At 39.6% G+C, this 22173-nt stretch overlaps 1 protein-coding gene across 5 annotated transcripts in view; it reads right to left on the bottom strand.

Moving 5' to 3' along the window:
- ALG9 (ALG9 alpha-1,2-mannosyltransferase) overlaps positions 1-22173 on the bottom strand; it is a 128921-nt gene that overhangs the window by 88645 nt on the left and 18103 nt on the right. For 4 of the 5 annotated variants that reach the window (XM_040631222.1, XM_040631223.1, XM_040631225.1 and 1 more), the window contains 7 exons: positions 19457-19544; positions 19174-19279; positions 11322-11444; positions 8403-8557; positions 5940-6069; positions 5158-5305; positions 3846-3975 (listed from right to left, as the gene is read on the bottom strand). In XM_040631222.1, the coding sequence (XP_040487156.1) occupies positions 3846-3975; positions 5158-5305; positions 5940-6069; positions 8403-8557; positions 11322-11444; positions 19174-19279; positions 19457-19544 (880 nt within the window). The remainder of the gene's footprint in view (positions 1-3845; positions 3976-5157; positions 5306-5939; positions 6070-8402; positions 8558-11321; positions 11445-19173; positions 19280-19456; positions 19545-22173) is intronic. The other variant, XR_005835083.1, reaches the window with a different exon arrangement.

Below are 22173 nucleotides of genomic sequence, written 5' to 3'. Positions count from 1 at the left end.
ACCGGGCCATCTCTGGCAAGATGACTTCCTGTCCTATTGCAGATAAGCCTTCCAGCATCACTGCCACAAGCACACTTGAGGTCTGTTTCAAGGTGAACTCCCACGTTGTTCTAGTACTTACATACTTTCGGCCGCTCAACATATGTGAAACTGTAACGACCATTTTAATAGGCTCACATCTTTTTTTTTTATGTGTCACTGACCATGTTTTTGAGCACTGTGTCCCTGATCCCATTTTCCCCATAAGCCTAGTGGTTTTTCACCACACAACGATTTCTAGCAACTTTATATCACATTGGAGCTGAACTGACTGCATCACTGTTTGGGGAAAAGTCATTAATAAACACTTTCATTTTTTCAAAGAGAACAGATAGACAAGTTTCCTACAAGTCTGCTTACGCATTAAGTTAAAAGCAGAGAAAAGTCACATTCCCTCCTGAACAGGTGTTTGTGACTCCCACATCAGGTATCAGATTTGGAGTCGGAAGGGTATCATTCACCTTGAAAGAGCCAACGAAAAACTGGGTTTGTCAATTAATAAAGAGGAGACAGTGAATGTATCTTCTAAATTCACACCTTGATTTTGGCAGAAAATCTGGCAAGAACCACTGTAAAAATGCCACTTGTTCAATAATCAGATGTTCAAAAGCGACTCAGTATCAACTACGAAAGAATATAGAGCAGAAAAAAAATATTTCTGCAAGATGGTTCCAACAGTGCCTTAGAAACCACAGAGCCTTTACACACACTCTTAATTCTTGATCAACTCAGACGTCAAGGAGACGAACTAAAGGAAGTCATGCATGTGTCCTCGTTTCCATGCAGACCAGAAAGAGGAGACAGACCTCATCACTGAGCACTGAAGCCGAAGGCTGGCTAAAACCTGTCGCTCAGAGCCAGTGGGCTGATAAAAACACTGCTGCCATCTAGCATGCTCAGCAAAGAAGGGAACATAAAGACTTTGCCTTCTCTAAAGAACCAGGACAGATACTGGAAGGAACGAGCACTGAGTAGTCTAGTGTGTTCTCCTACATACCAGGCCAAGTTATTATTACAGCCATAATCCTGACACCATTTCTTAAAAACTACAACATTAAAATTTTTTTTAATATTGATATTTTTGTTAACATACATATCTACATATATATGCAAGGGAAACAAGACAAAAAACACCAAAATGGTAAAACATAGTTTAATATTTGGGTAATAAGATTATAGATGACTCTTTTATTGTTAGCTTTCGTTATTTTATACCATGAATGCATATTGCTTTTATCATCAGAAGAAAACCAACTGACTGAAGGAAATGAATCCCTGATCACTGTTCACGTCAAATTCACAGCAAGCCATCAAATGTCTCCTTTACTTTCCAAAGGGTGAAAGGTGAACAGCCTGGATCTGGAAGACACTTGTCCTACCACGCAGGAAATGTCATAAAGAACTTTGCAGGAAAACTCTCAAAACAGGAAGGTGGACAAGCACAATGGTGGACACTACATACTCACAGTAGATACATCAGACTTGTTTGTTTTTAATCAGCATTTTGGTGACTCCTATAGGTATTCCGAAATATCTTTGTTTTGGGGCAAAGCTAACATAGAGCCGCTTAACTAAAGTTGACAGCATCTGATAGCAGGGAATATGGAAATATGATCTAACCAAAGACAACCAGTGACCAAAGCCTAAAAAATGTGCAGAAGGCCACTAGATTTTTATAGACAGCTTTCTCTCAAGATCACTGTCCCAATGATGGGGAACGTTATTTCCCTACTCAGAAAGCACACGCAGGCTAACTAGACATACAGCATTACCCCAGATGCTACGGTGAATACAGAAGAAACAAGGTGCAGGCATTCTCTTCACAGCACGCACAGGCTGATGGGGAGACACAGGACATACATATCAAAAATACGTAAATAACAACAAAAGTGAATAGCTAAATGAGTGGTAGAGTTAAGTACTTAGGGCATTTAAAGGAGCACAGCTCACCACGACTTAAGTAGTGGGAAAGGCTACGGACAGGAAGAGAGTTTTGATGGCATAAGGAGGGAGACAAAGGAAGTCCAGGCACGGTCACCAAGATAAGCAAAATCACTGGGATGGAAAAGGCAAGGATGGGTGTGGGTGGACAAAAATCAGGTGGAAAACCAAGAAAAGGAAGGAAGGAGAGATAGATTCAGGCAGATTATAAATCCTCTTAAGAGTTCCTTTACCTACAAACCGTCTGATATGCCATTATCAGATTAAGAACATCTGTGGGAAAATCTATGTACCACACGATACTAACTATGACAGATAGAATACCAAAGCTCATTATAATCTTCCAAATGGGTGCCATCATTCCCATTTTACAGATAGAAATAAATTAAACAGAGAAATTAACTAATTTGCCTAAGGTCACCAAGGTAAGCAAGAGAACTAGGATTTGAACTCGGGCCTAGCTGACTCCAAAGTCCATGCTTCTTTTTACTACTCCATGCTACTTCTTCCTAAAACATAGCCGTGACAACATCACTCTTGAGTTTGTGTCTTCCCCCATCATAGTGTGTGTGCCTACCCTTCTGATTACCCAGTATGTTCATGGTGATCCCCATGAAAGCCTGCTGTCAGGAGAGTATCTGCAGCTGAAACAAAAATTACCAAAAACAGTTTACCCCATCCTGGGGTATTTTCAATGCTCCAGGAATCAGAAGAGTAAGTTAGGAAAAAAGCTCTAACATAAACCCCTTGATGGAATACAGATCTTACCTCCTCAGAGGGCCAGGCCAAGTATGTATCTGACAACGGCCATTCCCATAGCTTATAGCTTAAACTCCGGCAGTTAAGACTCTCCTTCATAAGCCCTGACGGTCTCCATCTGGGAGACAAAAGGTCACGCATGGCTGCAGGAGCACTTCACAATACCACGAGTCCTGGTCATTTCGCAAAGGAAGTATATAGGAAAACCTACACAAAATGTGTCTGACATCTAAACTGTTATATGTTTCTTTAAAAGACAGTTCGCCAAAAAAAAGTGCTTTCTAATAATTCTATAAAATATTCCTCTGCTGTCTCTGGGGACCGGGAACGTTATCTTTATTGCACTCACCTTTTCTACAAAGATTTTACAAGTATCAAATGGTGCAAGTGTCATCTTTCAAAGGAACTGAAATAAAACCACATGGGATCCTGGAGTAGATAAAGATGAGTGGGTGGAAGAGCACGACCCTGACAAAGATTGCACCATGCATGCACCAGGAAAATAGCCTTCCTTCACTGAAGTCCGTTTGCTGAAACCAGAATACGCTGATAATTAGGTCAAAGGTCTACTGAGAACTCGAAAGTTCCCCACCAAATTTTTTTTTTTAAAGATTTTATTTATTTATTTGACAGAGATAGAGACAGCCAGTGAGAGAGGGAACACAAGCAGGGGGAGTGGGAGAGGAAGAAGCAGGCTCATAGTGGAGGAGCCTGATGTGGGGCTCGATCCCACAACGCCGGGATCACGCCCTGAGCCAAAGGCAGACGCTTAACGACTGCGTCACCCAGGCGCCCCCCACCAAATATTTTAATGAGCCAGGGAATGATCAGAGTTTCAGAATGTGTTTCAAAATGATTTGAATTCAACGTAAGAAAATTTCCAGATGAGCTTAGAAAATACGTTGAACTATGTGTTTCACATAGAAAATAAAAGGAAATTTTAAAATAAAAGTGCTATTCTTTCTCAACAAAAGCTGTTATATCTCTTACCCTAAAGAAATCACTTTCTAAGAAATTCCCCATTTCATCAAAGCTCCAACGTGTATGCCAACAGATCTTAGAGTATGACTTTCTTTCAAGAGGTAAAAGGAAATTGTCGCCCTTACGTATCTGGATGGCTCCTCCAGGTTCTGGTCATTCATGTCAGTAGGAACAATTCGAGTGGCCAGTGGTCCCTCCGCAAAAGGTTTTGGTAACTGACCCCTGAACTCTGATGGAATGAACTGAAGCTGCCAACTGTCAGAAACACAAATAAGGGAGAGTAAGAAAAACACAGGGGGCCCATATTGCTAAATGTACTTGAAATAAACAAGCCAAAAAAAAAAAAAATCATGTGAAAAACATCTCGCTTGGAGAAAAAAATATTTCTGCTAAAACCTCCACCAAGGAGCACAGAGGCAAAGGTCATGATTCAGTCCAACATCGTTGAGAAATTTTCACTGAGAGGTCTCTCAACCTATTCCACCAACTCTTAGAAGTAAAATTTGCAACCAAATGGTTCTTCAACTAACCAACCAACCAACGAACCAAAGAAGCATCCCTGTTTATCACCAATAACCACATGATAGAGGGACTTACCAAAATTAAACCAAATTCATCAGGTAGGAAAAGAGTGAAATGCAAGAACACACTATGGGAGAAGTACTTTGTCCCTAATTCTCACAAGCATCTTTAGTTATGAAACTATTGCAAAGGTAAAAGGCAAAGGCTAACATTAGTTGATACTTCAAAAAAAAAAAACCCACATTTTAATTTAATGATTAATGACTGATAGAGGATCTTCATTCAACACAAGATACCCTCACCAGCTAAGCTGCTCAAGCCAATCCCCAAATGGAACAACACGACTCATCTTAACCCAACTTCCCTTTTCCCTAAATAGGACCTTCTCCGTCCGAATTGAGCAAACACAAGGAACTCCGGAGCCTATGCTATCATCCAACAACAGAGAGCATGAAGGCAAGGGTCCAGACATCTCAACCACAGCTTTCCCCTGAGTCCACATGCTGGGAAAGAACTTCCACTACTGTTGGATGACAAACATTTCTTCTCTAAAAACACTCTTTTAGCTAGAGTTTCTAGACTACTCTTGGAAGTGGATTAATATCAGATGATTATTGAAATTTACGTATGAATGCTCAGGAAGAGCCACTAGCAGGAGCCTGGGTCCCTGAGTGATTTTAGAAGTCCCCAGACCTCTGTGGTTACAGGTGGAGCAGGGCGTGTGGCAGACACAGCACCCCGTCTACTGAACACAGGCTGTGGTTCCACGGTGAAGATCTCACGGCTCTGAAATGGTCAATTTTTCAACAACTTTTTGTGAAAATCTGAACATGAAAGAAAAATTAAGGAGACACTGCCACAGGATTGCTATTTTTACTCCCTGATTGAAAACTCCAGAATTAAAGGAAGACTTACTTATCAGGCAGAAGGAAGCTACTGGGAAAGCGATACCACTCCTTTCCTACACAGACGTTCACAGGCCTGCCTTCTGGGACGGTGTGGATGGTTGGGTCCGTGGCAATTCGGTAAAACTCTGGATACAAATCAAGGGGCCCATGATACCCTGGAAGGGAGAGGTTTGTGAAAGCCAAAGATGAGTAAGATGAGAGCCTGACATTGAATCATAATGCACATGAATGTCCCCCTGTGACCCGTGTGTGATTGAAGAGTGTGAAGGTCCCCAGCAAATGTAGCAGGAAGCCTGCCCCACTGGTACACAGCCTCTCTAGAGTTCTCAAGATGATCACAGCAGAGACCCTGTTCTACCAAATATCATTTCCTTTCTTGCCCTTCTCTACACCCTTCTGCCTTTTTAAATTCTGTTCTTTGAGCACATTTTAATCTTTTGGATCCAAAAAATGATTACAGGAAGAATATAATCATGGGAATTGAGCCCCAAATTTGCTTATGTTCAAGGCTTCCTTAATTCATTCTTCAAAATGAAAAAGCATCCTTTAAAAAACCAACAACAAAAACAAAAACAAAAAACCTAGAAAAAAAAATTTCTAGAATTCTCAGTCTTCTCTTTCATCTTAAGGTAGAGAAGGCACATCCCTGTCACAATATTAAGTCCACAGGTTCTCCTTATAGTACAGTCCTCCTCCCAGCTAAAGCTGAACAGTGTTAATCACATATCCATCAAAACCCAAGGTGAAGTGTTTTCTGAGTCTGGGGCAAGACGTTCTCTGTGCATCTACCTTTGAACAGGGCCACAGAGCGAGAAAAGGACAAGAGCCCAAACAGGATAAGTGTTCCCGACGCCAGCCAGTTCGATGTCACTGTGTAATGTTCCAGGCGGTATCGCTGAAACACGAAGTGGTAACATTTCTAGAAGGAAAGAAAACTGTATTGAGAAAAAAGAGGACTTGCAGAATCTACATAACACAATCGTAAAACATTATAATAACACCAAAAGGGAGGAAGCAGCCAAAGAGATTCTATCCAGGGTCTCAGCATTTGAAACACTTAATGAGATACCCACTCCAAGTTCTAAGATGAAAACAAACTCCGTTAAGACTATCTACAGGTCAGCCCAACCAGAGGAATTCTCACCAGCTTCATAGGAAAAATATTTGGAAACCACTCTAGTGCTTAAGGTCCTAATAATTTTTTTTTTTAAATAAACAAAACTGCTGGTGCGCCTGGCTGGCTCAGTCAGTGGAGCATGCAACTGTTGATCTCAGGGTTATGAGTTCGAGCCCCACGTTGGGCATAGAACCTACTTTAAAAAATTGTTTTTAATGAATAAATAAATAAACAAAAGTGCTTTTTGGCAGCCTCCTTTGATATATGAAGTATCTCTATTTTGATGTAACAAGTATTCATCTTTACTTTCCTCACTGAGAAGTTTTCATTAGTTTGTAGCATCCACAAAATGTCTCATGACCAAAAAGAAAAAAGATTTCCTCTCACAGAACATCAGGAAAATGCTTTTAATTTTCTGCTAAACTACTTTACAAACTAGGGGAATATTATTACAATATATACATACATGCATGAATTCTATCATCTTTGAGCACCTTCCCATTAGATTTATTTCCTTCTTTTCTTCCTAAACTAGAACTAAACTTTGGGGAAGTAAAATTTTGCAAATATTTACTTGTTAGTCCCATGTGTTTGAACTCCTTTCATATTTGAGGGAATCCGTCCTATGGAAACAATCCAAACACCTAAAGAAAAATATTCATCCCAGCCTTGTTTATAATACTGAAATAAGTAAGCATCCTAAACCTACTATAAATTATGTATCTAATCATTATATGTAACAAATTCAGTATATTACATAATAATGCTTTTATACCAAATTTAAGATATACTCCTATTCAAAAGATGGGTATAGATATGGCAACCCTGAAAATGATACGATGCAGTTATATTAAAAGGGATGTAAAGTTATATGTACATTCAGATTACAAATTTAATAAAGTTTGGTATGTGATAGGTAAAAATGCTGGAAGGAAGGTGGTTTTGTTAGGATAGTAGGGTTAATTTAAAAAGTAGTAAAAGTGGGACGTCTGGGTGGCGCAGCTGGTTGAGCGTCTGACTTGGTTTTGGCTCAGGTTGTGATCTCAGGATCCTGAGATCGAGCCCCACATCGGGCTCCATGCTCAACAAGGAGTCTGCTTAGGTTTCTCTCTTCCTCTCCCTCTGCTCCCCCACCACACCCCACATGCTTACTCTTGCACGCACACGCTCTCTTTCTCAAATAAATTTTTAAAAAGTAGTAAATAAAAAATTATGTGCAATAAAGTTCACTTTTATAATTTAAATTTTTTTAAACTACCATCCTAACATGGATGAGTCTTAAAAACATAATGCTGAATGAAAGAAACCAATCACAGAAAACCAGGTACTTTAGGACTCCGTTTACATGGAATGCCTAGAATGGGCACATCTATAGAGACAAAAAATAGATTAGTAGTTACTTATGGCTGGGGAGATATGGGGTAGGGGGCGGTGATGACAGCTAATGGGCTTTTGAGGTGATAAAAATGTTCTAAAGTTCACTGTGGTGATGGTTACGCATATGTGTGAATATACTAAAAACCACTTAATTTTTTACACTTTTCAAATGGGTGAATTATATCTCTATATGTCTATTAAAAAAAAAAAAAAAACCTGTCACCCTAATTACTTTAGTGCCAGTTGCAAATGGTAGCAGAGGTCAAAAAAGCCTGGAGGCTTCTGAGGCCACAAAGATATTCAAGATTAGTTCTGACAACGAATTGACCTGGACAGGTTTTAAGCCAGGATCACAAAGCATCCCATATTGCTAAATGCCTGATGTGATCCCAAACACTTCAGCAAGTTTTAATCTGATCTTAGAGTTGAAGAGCAGACATTCCAGTAGCTCTGCTGTGATGCCACCATTCTGTGGTGGGCCTATACAATGACTTAACAAAACTCCTTTAACATCAACTGGATTCTTGTTGGCAACAGAAAGAAATTAACACACAAATTAAGCTTACATATTTGCATTGTTAAGAGTATGATCAACAGGAAGCAATCAATACATAAAGCTTTAATAATATGATCCGCATCAGGTGTAGTGCGTGGATAAAATACCTTGAGGGAAGCATTCTGTAATTTGTCTTTAAGCTTTATGACCAATTTTAAAAGTGAAATGGAATGAAGCAGATATACATTTCCCTGAAACTCACCTGAAGTGCAGAGAGGGCCACAGCACCACAGAGACATATAAGTGGATATACAGGGAAAAGAAATCTCTCCTCTTTGTGAGGCTGGATGAAGAAAATTATAAACCAAATATACATTGGAGCCAAGGTAAGCCAATATGGGTGGCCTAAATTCTGAACTGTAAGACACAGAAAAATATCCACCTTTCACCATATTAGAACAAAACAACATATTTAGTTTCAATGTTTTCTTGATCTCAAACAGGAATATGCCCTAGGGCACCCCATAAAATGTTTCAGCTCTTGTAGTCACACTTTCTCTGATGCAGTAAAGGGGTTAAGTAGAAAAAGGTATATACTCCTGAGCTCCCCCAAGAGAGGCAATATCTAACAGGAGGCACAATACTAGATTTGGCTAGAACGCAAATCAAAGTCAAGCCAATGGGTAACACAGCTTAATAATTTCTACACTGGATGAAGAAAAAAAAGCCTTCTCTCCCCAGTGAGTCCTGCCACTAAGATTAAAGGTTCCTGAGATTAACCAAAAGCGTAACATGAACTCCTTTCTTGGGTTTTAATTCCCATGTTCTGTCTAATACATTAATCTCCTTCCTTATATACCAATCAGTCTGTTCAAATAGCTATAGATCAAAGGAAAGAAAGAGCTGGATTCTCAAGCCCAGCACTGGCTTTCATCAAGCCACAAAAGAGTTTGTTTCAAAGCAAATATAAAAACACTCTTAAAGGAAGTTCACTGATGACGTTTTCTCTCCTCTTTTGCAATACCCATCCACTCTGAATCCCAAAATTGGAACCCTAATGCACTTGAAGCATGTGAAAGAATTAAAGGAATTTAATGAGTGCTAAGACCCAAGCACCTGCTGGAAAGTTCCCATGGTTAGGTACATGAACACTGAGTGATAAACCTGCAACCCACCAGGAAGGCATTCCCCACTGTGCTTCTAATAGTGTTAATGAGCAGTGCCTAGAATCGCTGGCAAAGGGTAGACAGTGCCCCCTGGTGTTCATCGTGTCTACAACGAGCAAGGAAAAGCTCAGGATTGTCACCAAGATCCATCTTGGTGTTCCTAAGTTATCTGCATCTTTTTAGAAACTCTTTAGGGATGAAAATTCTGGAACTGGAATACCAAGTTTATCCTTTAAACTTTCTACTCTAAGATTGAATCATGAGCTCTTAGGCTGTAATTTAGCCTAAGCCTAAAACTTCCCCGGGAAGTTTTTTAAATTGGAATTTTCTTAATTATAAGAAAATGAAATCTTTTTCTCTTCTGTATCTTAAAAAGCTAACAAATATATTTTTTTAAACAAGCACATTTTTAAAATATGGCCTGGGGAGCCTGGCTGGTTCAGTCAGAAGAGGATGGGACTCTTGATCTCGGGATTGTGAGTTCAAGTCTCACATTGAGGGTAGAGATTACTAAATATTTAAAAATTAAAAAAATAATAAAATATGGCCTAAAATTTTTTAATGTCCTCCATAAAATGTACAAAATCAGCAACTACAGTTGTACTACTTGATGGAATAATAGGCAATTTCTTTCCTGATTCCTTGTATTTCTGTTTTTTTCCCTTTAAGGAGTATTTTTTCTACTATAAATAAACAGAAAGTATAAAGAAAAAACAGCATTTTCTTACTAGGTGGACATGTGTGTAAATTACACATTTTTAAACCAAAATTGGATTCATACCGCAGAGAACAGCTTAATACGCTGTTTTTATACTTACATCACAAGCATTTCCAAATTCTCCACAAGCATAAATTATTCTTACAGCTAAAAAAAGTTACTTTTCAAAAAAAGATAAAGTGATCCTTAGGAAATACAAGGAATGGAGGAATAAGTTAACACCTCCAGGTGACAAACAGCTGAATCCAAATGTGGGACACTTTGCAAGATGAATGACCTGATTTCTTTAGAAATCTTCAGGAGAAAAAAGAAGAGGGGAGGGGAAACCTCGTAAAAAGCTTAAGAAACTTAACACCAAATTCAGTTTATGACCCCTTTTAGATCCTCTTCAAAAAAACTATAAAAAGCTGTTTTTCAGACAATGTAGGAAACCTGAATATCAACTGGGTATTCGATTTTAAGGAATTACTGTTAGGATAATGGCATTATGGGTATTAAAATAAAAGTGACTGAAGACTGCTTTCATATTCGAATAGTATAGCACAGTGAACTCTTTATAAACCATTAATAGTAGAAAAGCAGAATGCAGGGTGGGATGGAGAGATCATATGGCATCCAAATCAGACTGAAAAGTCTGAAATTAAATCACTTTCCAAAGCTCATATGAATTTCTACTCAAATCTGTCTTCCATAAAAGAAACATGGGCACTAGATACCCAAATCCGTGACAACTTGAGAAAACACTGGCTGTGCACTACAGAGTCAGAACAAGCAAAATAAATGACAAACCAAACCTTCCACGATAAGGCAAACACAGAAGCAGAACGGAACAAAGAGAAGCATAAGGTTTCTTAGGAAGTCCAAAGCTTCTCTCACTTCAGCATCAAATTTGAGGGAAATCCCTGTCTGGTTTAGTTTTCAAATTTTTGGTTGAAGTAATTCCCCCAAAGAATGTTTACCTCTGTCACTTATCTTAAGCCACCATCCATATTAACATGCATTTCTTTAAAAAACACAAGATTCAAACACGCTGATCTCCTGAGATCCTATAACTGTTTCTGCCTCCCCGGGTGGTTCTGCATGCTATACTGATTTCCTCACTTGAAAGGATATAAAGTTCCTCCCTTTAACCAAATCTTCACATAAATTTACAAATACAGATTGAAAATTCAATAAGTCAACCATTTCCGTAGGAAGAAAATGGAGAACAGGAGAGGTGGAATCATTTTCACTTCTTGGTATACATTGTTACTTACTCTTTCCTTCCCCAAAACCTATCAACCCTTATGCCACTCACCATGAAATCTCTGCAATAGGTATTCCATGAGAGAAGTTAGTGGTAAGACCAGGAGAGCCAATGCAAAGGCTACATTAAAATTAAGAAATCCATTCATCAAATAGAAATACCAGGGTTCCGTACCTGAGGGAAACAAAGAGATAAGAAATCATTAGTGGAGGCCTTCAACACCTTTTACAATGCTTGACTCAAAATGTTCTCTGCTCAAGTAATGTTGATAGTCCAATGCCTCAAGTGAATGAATCCACAATAGGAACTCAGTTTCTGGGGCTCAGCCACACAGGGGGAGCAGAAGATGGGAAGAGAATGGGATTGGTCACTTTTCCAGAACCAAATAATTTAAATAGCTTAGTGGTGATACTGTGATTTATAATACACAATTTATATTTGGTCTTCATCCCCATTCCTGACAAAGAGCTCCTAAAATCCTTGGAATTTCCTAATCGATACAAGTGATAAGGGTGTCTTCTGCTAATTAGGAGATTGGGGAAAGCCCCTAGGTAGCCTAAGGATGGGGACTGATGGCAAGGGGAACCAACCATGTGACTGGGGGGGAGGGGGTTAGAATTTTCAGTTCCACCCTGATGACCTCTGAAGAGGAGAGAGGAGCTGGCGATAGAGTTCAATCACCAATGGCCAATGATTTCACAAATCTGCCTATGTAATGAAGCCTCCATACAAACCCAAAAGGAGAGGGTTCAGAGAACTTCGGGTTGATGAACACGCAGAAGTGCGAGGAGTGTGGTGCTCCTGGAAAGAATGGGAGTTCTGAGCTCCATTCCACAAAGCTTGCCTTATGCATCTCTTCTATCTGGCTATTCACTTGTATCCTTTATAATATTCTCCCTAATAAGCTGGCAAATTTAAGTAAATTTTTCTCTAAGTTCTCTGAGCCACTCTAGCAAATTAATTGAACCCCAAGAGGGGGCTGTTAGAACTTCCCATCTATAGCTGGTGGGTCAGAAGTGACAATCTGTGGGCTTGTGATTGGTGTCTGGAGTGTGTGTGTGTGGCAGGGAGAGGAGGGGGGCAGTCTTGCAGGACTGAGCTATTCGGGCCTTTCCCCATTTTATTCTCACCTATTTGTCCCACTCACATGCTAGGATCTTTCCCCTTGATGTGCTTAACCACTGTTCTATAGTCACGTATACAGGGGACCCTGCATTTGATAAAAAGCAATAAGTTGTTTTCCTTAGGAAAATAATGTTCACAGACCCAGATCCTGCTAAGTTTTGAGGACTCAGAATGAAACAAAATGAGTGAAAACACAAGCCTTATTCACACGAGTTTTGATTCTTTAACTCAAAATCCTTAAACCCAAATGATGAGAACCAGCCCTCCTCTGCACACTTAGCAGGTTTTTCATCTGCTCTTCCCCTCTGTGTGATTACTTCAATCAGGCAGTGAATGACACATGCGGGTTTTAATCACTGTGTGTTGTGACACCCGCCTTGCACCACAGCAATTTCCTGCAATCAGCATTGCTTAAAAGGGTAATCAGAAGGCAGAGGAATAGTCAGAAAAACCTGACATTTTTGCAGCTTGCACAGCAAAATAAGATTAGAAACTAAACCCGTAATGCTAGGAACATTTAGGGGAGAAGAGGGAGGGGGTACCCTAAGGAAAGACAAGACTTCAATTGTGTGTCACCTTTTGGGAAAGCTCACTCCTTCCTGTCTAAATACAATGATGGTGACCATGAACAGAGGTTCTGTCCCAGGCCAAGCTCATTAGAGACATATTTATATCCAGTATTCTTTAGAAAACTGATGATTTTCATATAGAAATATATATCTTCTCTGGATTTTAATTAACATTTAACAACATGTTTCCTAAATTGAGTCCTTGGGGAATCCAGTTTCCAGAAAGGTAGTTTTTTTGTTTTATTTTGTTTTGTTTTTTCAAATAGGCTCCACACCCAGCAAGGAACCCGACACGGGGCTCGATCTCACAACCCTGAGATCAAGACCTGAGCTGAGATCAAGAGTCAGACTCTTAACCAACTGAGCCACCCAGGCGCCCCAAGAAAGGTACTTTCCTGTATCATCTCCAGTGTGGTGGCAGCAATATCAACCTTGACCTGCCTTTTCCCTAACAAATTCTGAAAATCTGAGCCTGAGAGGAAAAACCAGATTGACTAGGAGAAATGTCAACTTTCACATCTTTTACAAATGCTAATAAGCATCAAGGTGGGGGAGAGCCTCTTTCTCTTTGATCCTTACAAATACGTATTGTTTTTGTAGGGAAGCACTTTATTTCCAGCAAATATCTGTCTCTACCACAACTTATTATACCCTCCAACTAGGGCTATCTTTTTACCTAGGTATACTATACTCTGAGATTCTGAATCAAAAGTATTAAGTTGGTAAACTCAACTATGTTTATCTGTTAGGAACTCAAGATCAAGTTCATAGCTAGGCTATGAACATTTCATAATAGACTGTTACTTCCTGGAAGAACAGGGTAAAAATTGGAGGATAAGCCAAGAGCGAGGAAGGTTCAAGAGACAACAGTCTTAAAAACAAGGGCAAAAAGGGACAAAAATAGTAAACTCTGTCAGCCAGTGTCCTCCCCTACTTGATGAGACACCTGCCTTAAAAGAGAAAAGAGGAAAAGCTTTTATCTCTTTCCAGGGAGATATTCAATGCTATTTCTCGGAAAGTATCAAAGCTGAACTATGCAGAAAAAAATGCATCAGAATGACAAGCTACGCATTTAACCGGTGCAAAGTGTGCAGTGAAAGAAAGCTGGAAGCAGGGTCTATGCAGGGAATGACTCACCCATCTCCCTCTTTAGGGAAAGTGCTTCAATTCCTTCCATTCAAATGAGCTAAAGGGAAACTTCAAAGAGGCTAAAAGAAGAAGGGATAATGTTTACTGTTCCCCAGATTGAATGAAAGGAAACCATTTTATAGACCTATAATTTAATAGAACTGCAAGAACTAAATTATAGTAAATCATCTCATATATGTCAAATTTGCAACACCAAGAGCGAAAAGACACCAAGGTCCCCAAAAAACGATCAGCAAAAGAATGAAAGCTCTAGAACAGCTCTGGCTGACAGTCAACTCTCAAGAGACTCACTGGGGTTTCCTCCTCTGCTACTGCAAGAATGGAAAAGTTTGAGCCTTTTAATAAAGACCATTCACCTCTGCCCTCCAAAATGTCCTGTCCAGAGATCTGACAGATGTGGATAAAAATACAGGAACAGGCAGGGATCGTGTCCTAAGCTGCGAAGTGGCATCCTTGAGCAGACTCAGTGTCATTTTTGAGGGAAGAGCATTTCTCATACCTGTCCTCCCACACCTTCCCCAGGTCTGTGTACTCCTCCTCAGACAGCACCATTCTTCACTCCCCACACGAAAATACTTACCAACCTCAACATCAACCAACTTGAAATGTTACAAGGGTAAGAGCAAAATCAGTGCCATGACCAGTCACTTTCTTTTTGCAACACTAAATGATCTTTGACACCAAAGGGATGTTTTGCCTACAACTTTGCAATTTTACGTCTACACTAAATTTCCTAAATGCCAAGTATTCTTTATCTCGTCCAAATATTCCTTCTTTCTCTGACAAGGGTGGCGCAATGCTCCTCCCATGTGAAAGACAGCCTGCCAGTGCGCATGGCCTCGTGCCATCGAGGCTCTCCAAAGGCTCCTGATCATTCTCTAAGCCTAAGTACATAGGACCTTCAAAGGTACAGCTACTTCCTGCCCTTTCTTCAGAACAAGTCTTATCTTCTACCACCTCCAACTCATGCTCTGTTTCTGCAAGTTTACTCTCCTGTAGAATCTCAACTGCCAAACTCCAGGGTTTTGCTGAGGTTGTTTGCAGTGGAAAGAACACAGGCTTTGGAGTCAGACAGCCCTGGGCTCTTATCCCACTTCTGCCACTTATTAATTATGTGCAAGTCCCTCACCATCCCCACCTTGGTTTCCACAGCTGGGAGTAAGAATAAATAATGCCTATCTCACAGAACTTTTGTGAGGGCAACAAGACAGTTGTGTAAGATTTTTGCTATATAACAGGCATTTTTTTTTTAAACAGAAACTATTGTAATTAATAGTTGTAAAGAAGTACTCTTTTTCTTTCTCCTGGCTTCCAAAGAGTCAGCTCAGGTCTGGAGTATGTCATTAATAAATGCTCTCTGACCAAGAAAGTATAGAAAGGTCCCTTTGAAAACCACGAACAATGGAGTCAATATTTATATTATAATCACAACAGAGAGACTGAATTTATCTTGCTCATGCCTGTGTAGTTTCTACCTAAAATCAGCTAACACTGTTAAATTTCTTTCTTAAAAAAGAATCCAATGTTCGATTTTTTTTTTTTTTTTTTTTTTTTTTTTTTTGCGTCTCAGCAGTACCTACACTGGACATTGTAGTTGTCTGAAATACACTCCCCTAGCATCTACTCACTAAACTTTTACTCTTCCTTCCATGCTCAGCTCAAGGACTACCACCTCTAAGAAGTCTTCTTGCTACCAACAGATGGACTTGCTCCTACTAGGATTCCCCATCTTTCTACTGCAGCACATAATACACCGGACCATAATTATCTATTCCTGTGCCTGCAGCCTTATTGGACAGCAAATTCTAGGAGGACACAAATGCTCAAAGGCAATTTATTTAATGTTTCTTCAGCTGAAATCCAGTTATCTTTCTGTTCGAGAAGTATTACAGGCTTATATATAAGAAACAGCACTAAGACACGAAGGCAGAAACTATCAACACAATGCATTTGTAATTTTCAGATAAAAAACGTACCTACCATAGCTAATGAAGCACTTGGAGCAGGAGAGTCTTACAAAATAGTCAAATTATGCTAAGTAGTGCCAAACATGTCGGCAAAGCGAAAGAGCTGGAGTTTCCAGGACAAAAGATACGCTGTCTCACTGACAATGGTACGGCATCAAAGCATTTATTAAAAAGTCAGTCTTTGGTATTTATGGAATGGACTCACCCATTATAAGTTAGAGGACAATCACAGAGTACTCTGTTTTAAAAAGTACTTTCACCTCTATTATTCTTATTTGGTATTTTAAAAAAATCCCAATCTAATACACCACAACAGGTCTAACCAAAATAGTTGTAGGACAGAAGAGTGATCAGGGCATAATATAACCTGAATGATACTCCCAAATTTGTTCATCTATTTATTCATCATGACAACTCTTTATTGAGGACCTAGAATACACAAAGAACACTTACTTCTAAGATGGAAGAAGTATTTTCTCTGCAAAAGGAGTTAGTTACTCTTTAAAAAAAGAATGGACATCAACCCCATCCCAAAATTGTCAAATTCAAAGATGAGGTAAAAGCACAAAAATTCTACCATAAAGGAAAAACGCCCTCAAGTCTGACTACAGCAGTGCATCAGTCCTGTTGGTGCCCAGCATGACAATGCCTTCTGTCCCAACAGAGCTTTCACCATCACTAGGAAAGTGATCAGTTCCTGTACATTCAAAATAGCAAAATCTGAACTGAAGCTATCCCAGGTTCTTCAAAACAGGCAGAACAGAGCTCCAGGCACTTCCCCCAGGCAAACACTGGCCAAAATGAACAGCAGATGCCAACATCCAAGAAAAGACTGGCCACTTCTCTGCTGGATCCCAAAACAAAGATTCCCAACCCAGCCACTGTTAAACCAGAAACCTAAATCAGAATTTATTCTTTCTTTTCTACTCTCCTGGCCAACCTGTAGATTTATAAACCTCATCTATCTCGGCAACTGCTTTCATATACTCTCAAAGTTTTGTAAATGAGCAATCGAAATATCAATATGTAATAACCTGTTTAAAAGGTACAATTTCCCAAAATTAAACTGAAATTAACAATTTATTCACCCGTATATAATGGATATTATGCTTCCAACAGATTCCAGTAAATCAATTTCTAATGTGCACTCTGGGTCTAAGAGGAAGTCTTCCTTCTATTGACTTGGAGAACCAAATAAAATTTTAGAAGGCAACTAAAACAAGGAAGGGGCAATTAAACATACAAACTCTCTCTAGCTAAAGGGAGACATCTAGAGGCAAAAGCTTAAAATTGCAGTTTTTCCACATCCTTGGGGATCTTGCAGTCCCAAAGGAGCCTTCTTTTAATTATTTTTTATTATGTTCAGTTAGCCAACATATAGTACATCATTCATTTTTGATCTAATGCTCAACAATTCACTAGTTGCGTAGAAAACCTTTTAAAATTCCTTCACTTAGGGAGCTCCTGGCTGACTCAGCCAGAGGAGTGTAGGACTCCTGATGTCGGGGTTGTGAGCTGGACCCCCATGTTGAGTGTAGAGATTACATAAACTTTAAAAAAAGTTAAAATTCCTTCACTTAGAAATTATTCTCTAAACAAGGCAGTCTGTGAATTCAAGTCACTGAACAAAACACAATTTTGACCTATTACCTACTGCCCTCTAAAATGACAATACTCCACAAATCCCAACAGGCCCAATTAAATCTCACTCATATGCTTAATTTAAATCTCCTCATCCAATCTGTTGGTTCTGTTGGCAAAGTGGCACAGAAAAGTGATGGGCATGGCTTAAACTGATAAGACACAGAGGTAATATTAACCTGCTTCACAGCAGAGCCCCAAGATGATCACATATACAAAATGCTTCAAGACCTTCAGAAAATTAATGCAAAAGAAACTAAACTTATTTTAATGAAAAAACAACCTCATAAAACGGCAGATCTGACCAGGAAGATCATTAGGTCATCCCTCTATAACTGTCACTAACTCAAATGCCCTGGGGGGGGGGGTAAATAAAACAGACTGAGGGCTAGCTGAGATAAGGCGTGGGGTGCAGGGGTGGAGGTAAAATGGAGACTGCCTTCCCCAGACTAAAGGCATCCCACTTTTTTCCCCTCTCAACCCTAAACTGGCCAAACTACCCACCCTCTCATGCTGACTCTATCACTTGCTCTGCTTTGTCTACACATTTTCCAAACTTCCTTTCCTAATGCCTGACACTAAATGCAAATTTTTAAAAGAACAAGTAACACTAAACGTGTCTATGTCCAGAAAACCTCTGGAAGAATATACTCCAAGGTGTTAACAATAGCTACCTGGAGATAACGGGATCACGAATGCTTTTATTTTCCTATTTCTGTTATTGTATTGGTTTTCTAATGACAACAGAAAAAAGTTAACTTTTAATTTAAAAAAGTAGCTTCGGGGCGCCTGGGTGGCACAGCGGTTAAGCGTCTGCCTTCGGCTCAGGGCGTGATCCCAGCGTTATGGGATCGAGCCCCACATCAGGCTCCTCTGCTGGGAGCCTGCTTCTTCCTCTCCCACTCCCCCTGCTTGTGTTCCCTCTCTCGCTGGCTGTCTCTATCTCTGTCAAATAAATAAATAAAATCTTTAAAAAAAAATAAAAAAGTAGCTTCAAGAGCCATGGCATGCTGTGAATGACAGCAGGACTAAGAGAAATCATATTAATCAAGGGGTGCCTGGGTGGCTCAGTTGGATGAGTGTCCAACTTGTGGTTTCACCTCAAGTCATGATCTCAGGGTCTTGAGATCAAGCCCTGCATTGGGCTCTGCACTCAGCAAGGAGTCTGCTGAGGTTTTTCTCTCCTTCTGCTTCTGCCCCTCCCCATACTCGCTTGCATGCATGTGCACACTCTCTCTCTCAAATAAATATAGAAAGAAAGAAAGATCAAGAAGAAATGTTTAGTGGCTACTTATCATCACTGCGCTATATCCAAATGTCATTTATTTTTAGGTAAGAAGATTACCAGCAAAGAAATGCTGTATTTGAGAAAATGAAACAACTAAGCGGAAAGTTCAAAGCTCTGGCAAATGAAGCTATCTCCTATTCTTCCCCAGATCCCTACGGCCTTACCGTAAAGATCAGGTCCATGAGGAGTAAAGACATTGTACAAGACGATGTTCAGTGGTGCAACCACCAGCTTCCCATAGTAGTAGCTATCAATGACCACCACAGGCACCTAAGACAGAGCAGAAAATAGATACCAATTGCAGGGTTTTGTTCTGGAAACATTCTCCCAATACTAACAGGATAAACTGCAAAATGAAAAACAGAATGCATTTCTCATATTCTCTTTCCTACATCAGCATGCTTTCATTACAACTTTAAAACAAAACAAAGAAAAAATAAAACTCACCAGAAACAGTATTAGGGCCACCAGAGACCAATGAAAGAAACTCTTCCACCTGTGCTTCATGACCAGCAAATCAAAGGCAATGGGTAAACTATTTATCAGAGAAACAAAATAGGGAATTAAATACTTAGAATATAAACTCAAGTCAGATTTACACATACCTAAAACTGAACAGAGGGAAAAAAAATGTCTCTAGCAGTTAACAGTGAGGAAAGAAAGCTGATATAGGAGAGGATGTCCTCTCAACAATATAGTGTTCTCTTCACAGAGCCCACGAGAGTACTTTGCACCCCAAAATGCACAAGAAATATTAATACTGAGCTTATGGAAAGAGCTCCATTTTATACATATTTATGTGTAATGCACATTATAAAATATATTGTAAGTGAATGTGCCCTGCAGTCCTACACCCACGGGGCCAAATGAATACTCATCTCTTCCATGATTTATAAAGATTTTAATAATATTACAAACTTTGACATGTCAGTTCTGATATATTCCCTTCCAACACCATTTGCTCTTCTCCCTTGCACTTAAATTCTTCAAACAAGTGGCATATGTATGTCACCTCCACTGCTCCTTCCTGAAGGCCTGGCTTCAAGCTAGTGAGACAGATGTAAGGTCAATAGGAACCTCCTCTCGGCCAGACCCAGTAACTCTTCACAAGCTTCACCTCCCTTGGTCTTTATGCAGCACTTGACACAAAGCATCTGTTCCTTCCTCTTTAGGCTTCCTGGTTCCTGTTCTTTCCTGACCTCTTCCCAAGTGATCCTTTCTAGTGTCTTTTTTGTGCACTACCATGGTCTTATGTCCCAGAAGCAAACTTCTCCTCTTTCTCTACACTCGTTTTCTTGGTAGGTACTCTGACTCTTGCATGAACAACCACCTCCATATCCATAACCTCCAAATCTAGAACACTAGTCAGAATCTTTACCCATGCTCCAGTCACAAGTACTTCCCTCCCCACACCCACCTATTTCCACAGAACTTACCCAAATGTCCACTGCAGGCTCTGCTCTTGCCTCCTCTGCAGAAACTCTCTGCAGACCAATTTCTCCCGCCTCTGAACTCACACGGCATTACCACCTCTCTCGTTTATTCAGCAACGCCATGTGCTATCACAAGCTAGCTCTTCTGTGATGTGAACTTCCACATTCTACTATCTAAATTTTGCATTAACATTTGTGTTTTCATTTTTTTCTGCCCAACTAGTTACATTTCCATGGCATCTCTACTTCTCCTTTGCTAAGTCGTATTTTTAGTTATTTGTTCAATGTCTGTCTTTCCTACTAAGCTCCAAGAGAGCCGGAACTGTAACTGTCTTCTTTATCAAAGTATCAGCAGTGCCTAACACAAAGTATTCAATAAATGAAGGTAAGCTGATAGTGATCCTAAAATCCCTTATCTCGGCTAAAGGTAGACCAATCAAAACATGCCACCCAGAGGTATCTGAAGAACTCACAAAGTTCAATGTCAATGGTGCAGAGTAAAAGGAACAGAGGAACTGACAAGGCTGTAGAGGTAAAAAGGAGGGAAGATCGGGACTTTGTGCGTCATGTTAGAATCTGGATACCATAGAACAAGGGGTGGCAAGCATTTTATTTAAAGGACCTAACAGTGTGTATTTTAGGCCTTAGAGGCCACATATGGTCTCTGTTGCATATTCTGTGTGAGTCTGTCGGTAATGTGTGTGTGTTGTTAACCTTTTATAACGTAACAACTTCTTAGTTCTTGGGCTGTACAAAACAGGACCAGCTGGGCTGGGCCCACAGGCCACAGGTTGCCAACCTCTGTGACACAGAGGACTAGGGAAGCTATTATAGAGTTTAAAACAAACCAGGGAGTGATACAATCATATCTGCATTTCAGGACAAAACCTCTGGTTTGATTGTGGAGAGATTTACAGAGATCAAGCCTAGAGATGGGAAGAACATTCAGGAGGCTGTGTGGTAATCCAGGAGCAGAGGTGAAGAAGAGTAGTCAGATTCAAGATACTCAGGAGGTACAATAAATAGGATACAGGAAAGAGAAAAAGAGTCACAGATAATTCTCGGGTTCCTGGTTCAGCACTGAGTAGATCGTGGTATCATTTATTGGGAAACACAGGTAAAAGAACAGATATAGAGAGAAGATAATGAGCTCAGTTTTGTAAATGTTTAGCTATTGAAAAAGAGATATCTAATAGGCAACCAGGACTATATGAGACGACTGCACTGGATTTAGGATATGGGAATCATCAAGATGGTTGAAAGGAGAAAAGATAAAAGAGGGCCTCACACAAAATCTTAAAAATTTGATGATATGTAAAATAGAAGAAAAAACTGGAGGTGGGGAAACCAACCTTTAAAAGACAATTAAGGAAAATTTAAAAAAAAGAAAGACAATGACATTTTTGGATTACAGTGAGATCATAGAATGAAACTAAAATTCTTTCTCTGTTAACCAGTGGGTTAAAAAAGAATCAGAACAATGCAGGAAATATGAAGAACCTATATATTTATTCCATGTGAGAATTACAGTGTGAATAAGTTTGGAGCCTCAAAAAAATAAAAAATAAAAAAATGAAAGACAATTAAGGAAATTTAGAATACCTATCCTCTTAGTAACTCCCTTTCTAAAAACTTACCTCATAAATTTCCATAAACGTACAGACATATGTACAAAAATGTTCACTGAACCATTGTACGGCATAGCAAAAAAACTGAAAACTACACATCTAC

This window comes from Ursus maritimus, unplaced genomic scaffold, assembly GCF_017311325.1.
Source record: "Ursus maritimus isolate PB19 unplaced genomic scaffold, ASM1731132v1 scaffold_16, whole genome shotgun sequence".
In the NCBI taxonomy this organism is placed as follows: domain Eukaryota; kingdom Metazoa; phylum Chordata; class Mammalia; order Carnivora; family Ursidae; genus Ursus; species Ursus maritimus.
The sequence above is the reverse complement of the archived record's forward strand: the minus strand, read 5'-3'. Positions and strand labels throughout refer to the sequence as shown.